The 6,000-nt window shown below is 39.1% G+C and overlaps 1 protein-coding gene across 1 annotated transcript; it reads left to right on the plus strand.

Annotated features, from left to right (window-relative positions):
- The first annotated feature begins 284 nt into the window (after positions 1-284).
- On the plus strand, positions 285-1,824 carry LOC6725872. The gene is made up of 4 exons (XM_016173842.3): positions 285-652; positions 714-880; positions 947-1,185; positions 1,484-1,824. Exons 1-4 carry the CDS (start codon positions 285-287, stop codon positions 1,646-1,648), a joined length of 939 nt encoding a protein of 312 aa, XP_016039199.3. The 3' UTR covers positions 1,649-1,824.
- The last annotated feature ends 4,176 nt before the right edge of the window (positions 1,825-6,000 follow it).

Genomic DNA, 6,000 nt, shown 5'->3' on the forward strand with positions numbered 1-6,000 from the left:
CGGGCAGCTCTGTTTCTGAAGAGCAGTCTGATAAGGAAGGAAAATAAAGGAGTGTGGGTGTTGGCCACCAAAGCCATTGCCAAATCATTGGCATTGACGTTTGGGCAAAAGAGGGGTTTATTATACTTCAGAACCAGCCTGTTGTCGGCCTTTCTTCATTTGCCACTTTCTTGTTCCTGCTTTTCGCATGGACATTTTTCATCTTTAGTGCCGAAAGACTTCACTCGAGTGGTCTGCGTCTCCTTCGCTGGCTGCGGGTATATAAAAGCCAGCGATTCGCCCCAATGCCACATAATCAATTATCGAATTCTGTGTGCAACATGTTCCAACATTTCAAGCAGATCTATGCTGGGCTGGGAGTTAGTTCTCTGATGGTTACATTGGCCATCCTGCTGCTCCTTCAGCCCGTGGATGCACGCTGGACCCGCAGACCCAGGCGCACCACCACGCCAAGGAGCACCACCAGCAGAACCACCGCCAATCCGGATCGCCACCAGCATGTGCACCACTGGCCACCACTGGTGGCACCACCACCACAGCCTCAACCACAGCCACCAGTGGTTGTGGTGCAGAAACCCAGTCACACGGAGACCAGTCCCCGTCTCGTCGATAGCTTCGATCAGAGATCACTGGACGGGCAGTACGAGTTCAGGTATTATACTCTATACTCTATAGAGTATATAGTTATTCATATATATATATTTATCACACAGATATCAGCTGGATAATGGCAACACGCGATATGAGCGCGCCTACTGGCTGCCCGTGGGCAAGGATCTCGTTCTGGCCAAGAAGGGATACTATTCGGTGCCACTGCCAAACGACAAGTATTCCACGGTGTTCTACACCGCCGATCATCGTGGCTACCATGTGGACATGCGTGAGTTCCACCGCCTCCAAAGTCCATTCACATTCAAAACCGCTAATGAATTTATCCAAAATGCAGAGACATTATCCGTAGAGCAGCCGCTGTTGCCGCGCAGCTTGGAAGTGCCCGGAGTGGAAAGGGATGTGGGATCGGGAATGGGAATGGGCACCGGAATAGCCACGGGTACGGGGACTAAGCGAAATTCAATAAGCGACCCGGAGCGTAACGAGCTGCCTGTGGAAGTGGAAGTGGATGAGGATGAGGATGTAGATGTGGATGTGGACGCAAGTGAAGCTGGCACCGAGCTGGTTCCTAATGTAAGTGCCACCGGGGGTTAGCTTTCCTCGGCGATTTTCAGGGGCCCCATCATATGAGTACACAGGGAAAATGTTTCAAAGGGGACAACCTAACGAATTTAAACAGTAACCTAAATACTTTGAAACAAACTTTAAGATTTCAAATTAAACTTCTTTCTGGTAATGGTTTCATAGTAACTGTCGGTTATATATCTTAAATTTGTATATATTTAATCGAAAAATCGTGATATACGTATACTACTTCTATAGGCCATGCTTGATTCAATTTTCCTCTGTGCATTTGCCCCTTTTGCTGCAGGCTGTAAACCAAGTCGAAACCGAAACCGAACCATCAACTTTGGCCAACGACATTTTGGCAACTGGAGCACCAGCCGACAGCCATGATGATGATCACGATGACGATGGCGATGGCGATGAGGATGGGGATGACGATGTTGATGATGATGAAGGCGCCTCAAACTGAAAGCCCGAACATTAGAGGACATTTCGACATACAGAGGATGGAGATTGAGACTGGCAGGGGAACTGGCACACACTTGGCTGCCTCGCAGCTCGCTCTACTTGCTGCAAATCAAATTGAAAACAATTGTTGCAGTCACCAGTCCGACACAGTTGAGTTGGCCAGTAGTCACCATATCCCATGCAGCAGGACGAGCAGGAGCTGGAGGAGAAGTCAAGTCGACTCCACTTAACTCCATCTTCATCTTCATCTTGGAATTCTGGGGGAATGTGTCTCAATTGCTCGCTTGACAGCTCCTTTTAGGTCGCTTTCTTTGTTTTCTGTTTGCCTCACTCTGTGAGATGATTTTTTTTTTGCAATATTTAATAAAAATAAATAATAAATGTAGGATATAAACTTGAAGTGGCTTTTAAATCAAGCTTGCTGCTAATAACTTAGAGGCACTTTCAAAGAGGAGAAAGTGTGGCATGCTATTTAAAGGATTAATATCTGGAAATCTCTTTAACATTGACCATATTTAATACTTTAAAAATGTAAATGACCCATAAAAAGTTATGTAAAATCCCAAATAAGAAGACTTTACTCGTTGAGTTTTTGTAAGAAACTGCTTTTATTTGGAAATATCTTCGGTTTAAATAGGTGACATGAGAATCGCATCTTAAAGTAAATGGCCTACGCAGAGGCCTAAGTAAATAGTCCCCGCCTTATCGAGGTCCCACGCTCGGGCACATCTGCCTATCTTGAGCGGCGAGGACCTTATCTGTGGTCTCCCACTAAGGGACTATTTTAGGAGGCGGGGAACGATCTCAAGTGACTGACTCATGTAGTGTGCACTTAAATTACATGTTTTTGAGCAATGCACCCATGTCGCCTTAGATAACAAAATCCTAAATATAATTTATCGCTCTCGATTCATTTACATAAGATATGAACGGAGCCCAAAATTGTAAGTCTTTAAATATATTCGTGTTCATGTGTGAACATTCTGCCAAAGGGCCAGCAAAGCTGAGATGTACATTAGTATATTAGTTGCATTTATAACAGTAGTGGACTGTATTTATTTGATATATGTTCATTTATTTTGCAACTAAGATTTCAATGGGCCTAGTTTTTCTGGCTTTTAATTTTATTGGATTACAATTATGGTTTATATTATTTTTAATTCAACAATTTGTACTCAATTAACTTATTTTAAACATTTTGCTTTTTCTATGTAGAAGTACATTTTCTATTAAACAACGATATAGTGGACTGTATATTTTTATTTGTTATATTATTTTATTGTTTATTTACTATTGATATTTATAGTACTGGCAACGGACCTGCAAAGGTTATTGCTTGCATTCTTTGTTGCACAGCACATTTCCGTATGAAATATATTATTAATACTATCATTAGTATTAAAGCAATAATTAATCCAGCATGTCCGGAAATATGATGGAAATGTAAATCTTTCAATTTTTGATGGTTCTCTTTCATAAATTTAATTTCATTATTCAATCGTTCAGATTCCTCAGTATGATTTAATATTGATAGTTTCAGCGGATCCCAAATAATCTTCGGCACTTCACTAACTTCTCCTATATAAGGTGTTGATAATAATTCTTCACTTTCGGACTGAATGTTATGGTGGGCAACTAGAATTTTATCGTCGGTTCTTGCCGTACAATATGGCGCAATGCTTAAAACTCCTTGCTGAGGCAAATCAAACAATTCAATTTGAGAGCCAGTACATTGCAGACGGACTTTTGAATTCGCAGGAACCTTAAACAACCAACTACTTTTCTTTTCTAACTCTACCCAGTAACTTTTAGAGTCGACTACTGTTTTATAGATGCAGTTCGCCGCTTTATCTGGCTTTAGAGGCTGAATCTCACATGCATTATCATTCGCTGAATTCCAGGGCCAACTTCCTTTGCATATTCTCTTATTTAATTGCCATTTCTGACATTGATTTAATGTGGCTTCCGTCATTATGTGATAGGAATCTATCTCAAAATTATAAATTAAATATTCGGACGTTGTATGCACCATTATTATCCGATCTTCATTTCGAATTGGCACCGGAATAAGCCTGAACAATTTGGATGGATGCCTGCTAAACAGAGGCACTTTTGCACTAATGATCAATTTATCGTCGATGAATAAACCCCTGGCTGTTAACAGTGTATACACCTCCTTAAGTTCCGTACCTGACCGTTTTCCTGGAATTACTAGGTTCTCCGAAAGACTCTGCTGAATTTTGGCAATTTCTTTTTTAAGCTGATTTGGCCTGAGAATATTTGTATTTAGCCTACCGTGATTAATATCAATCAACAGGCTTATAATGCCTGCTTGAATTTTTTCGCCTTCTTCAATCAATGAGTGTAGCTGTTTCGTAATCATAAAGAATTTTATTGATTCCTTATAAACATAATAATTTTCTTTAAGAACTTCTGTCATGTTCTCAATTCTTATTTGCATACTTCTAAAATTGGAGTTAACATCTTCTGTTGTTCTCTTTAATAGATTAGAAGTTGAATCAACCACAGATGTTTGTTTTTGAATTAGTTTATCAAGGTTGTTCTGGTTATCTAACAAATTCTTCATATTTTCTTCTAATTGCTCTCTATCATCTTCATCCATTATACCAAATAAAATATGATACAAGGAACCCATAAATTCGAAAGGAGCACGCTTGCTTCTAGATCTAGACTGCATCATAAACAATTTATTGTTTTCTTCAAGTTCCGATAACTGACTTTGCATATTATCTAAGACTAGACTACATTGCTCTTCAAAGCTATGAAGTCTTTCGCAAACTTTCCTCATACTTTGTATAAGCGCATTACCCTTTGTTAACATTTTAAAATATGGATCCATTTTATAATAGATAACCAAATTCCAAGAAGTACTCACAATCTCAACATCTCCTAGCGGGTCTAGATATATTGCTGAGGTTTTATTTATTTTGTCTATAGAATATCTTGGTGCTATATCTTTAGGTAATGCGCTAGAAACTTGACAACTTAACACAAACAACAACATTGCCATAATGATTCCGATCTTGGACATTCCCGATGTCGCTCTAGTTCGTCTTTTTGGCTCTTGGTCAGCCTCATTTTTGTCAACAGACTTTATTCCTTCCAAGGGACAAATTTTAGTAATGGGTCTAGTGATATATCCTTCCTGCATCTTTACTTTAGCCACTCGGACCTTATCATCATTCCCCTTATGCACCTTTTCCACCTTTCCTAAAGGCCATCTTGCAGGATGACAATTCTCATCCTTTAATAAAACTATTTGCCCTTCTTCTATATTAGGAATTTCCTTTTTCCATTTATTCCTTTGCTGGAGCGTATGCAAATATTCACTTTTCCACTTAACCCAGAAATCTTTCTTCATTTTTTGGATAAGTCTCCACCTATCCAAATTTCCGATTTTTTCATCTTCCATTGGTTCGACTATTTCTAAAGGTGGTCTTCCAATTAAAAAATGACCTGGTGTTAAAACTTCTTGTTGGTCCTTCTCACTAACTATAGTGTATAATGGCCTTGAATTTAAGCATGCTTCTATTTGACATAAAAGAGTTGACATTTCTTCGTAAGTCAAAATAGTGTCGCCGATTATACGCTTTAAATGGTATTTCATTGACTTAACTCCAGCTTCCCAAATACCTCCGAAGTGAGGTCCTGCCGGGGGAATAAAATGCCAATCAATCCTGTCCTTTTCAAGCTGCGCTGCAATCGTTATATTTTCTTGTATTGCATTAAATAACTCTTGATCTAATTTTCTTGCAGCTCCTACAAAATTTGTTCCGTTGTCTGAATAGATATTGGAACATTTTCCCCGTCTAGCAATAAATCTTCTGAGTGCTGCTAAAAATGCGTCTGAAGTTAGATCGCTTACCATTTCTAAGTGTATGGCTTTGGTGGCCATGCAAACGAATACAGCAACGTATCCTTTAAATGTTTTTTGGCCACGATTTTTTGAACATTTAACATAATAAGGACCTGCGTAATCTATTCCAGTATTAAGAAACGGGAATGTCATCGTCACTCTATATTTTGGCAAGTTACCCATTATTTGCTGAGCTGTATTTTGTTTATACCTTGCACACGTTACACATTCTCTTAAATACTTTTTCAACGAATTTTTCAACCCGAAAATCCAATACTTTCTTTGGATATAGTTTCGCATTAGGTTTATCCCTCCATGCAATGTTTCCTTATGAGCATTTTTTATTAATAAGCTTGTTAGGTGGCATTTTTCTAAAATGATTGGATGTTTAACATTAAATTCTGCATTGGAATTTTGCAATCTTCCTCCAACTCTTAGAACCCCATCCTTGTCCAAAAATGGATTCAATGACAATA

The sequence above is a fragment of the Drosophila simulans genome, chromosome X (genome assembly GCF_016746395.2).
Source record: "Drosophila simulans strain w501 chromosome X, Prin_Dsim_3.1, whole genome shotgun sequence".
Lineage (NCBI taxonomy): Eukaryota > Metazoa > Arthropoda > Insecta > Diptera > Drosophilidae > Drosophila > Drosophila simulans.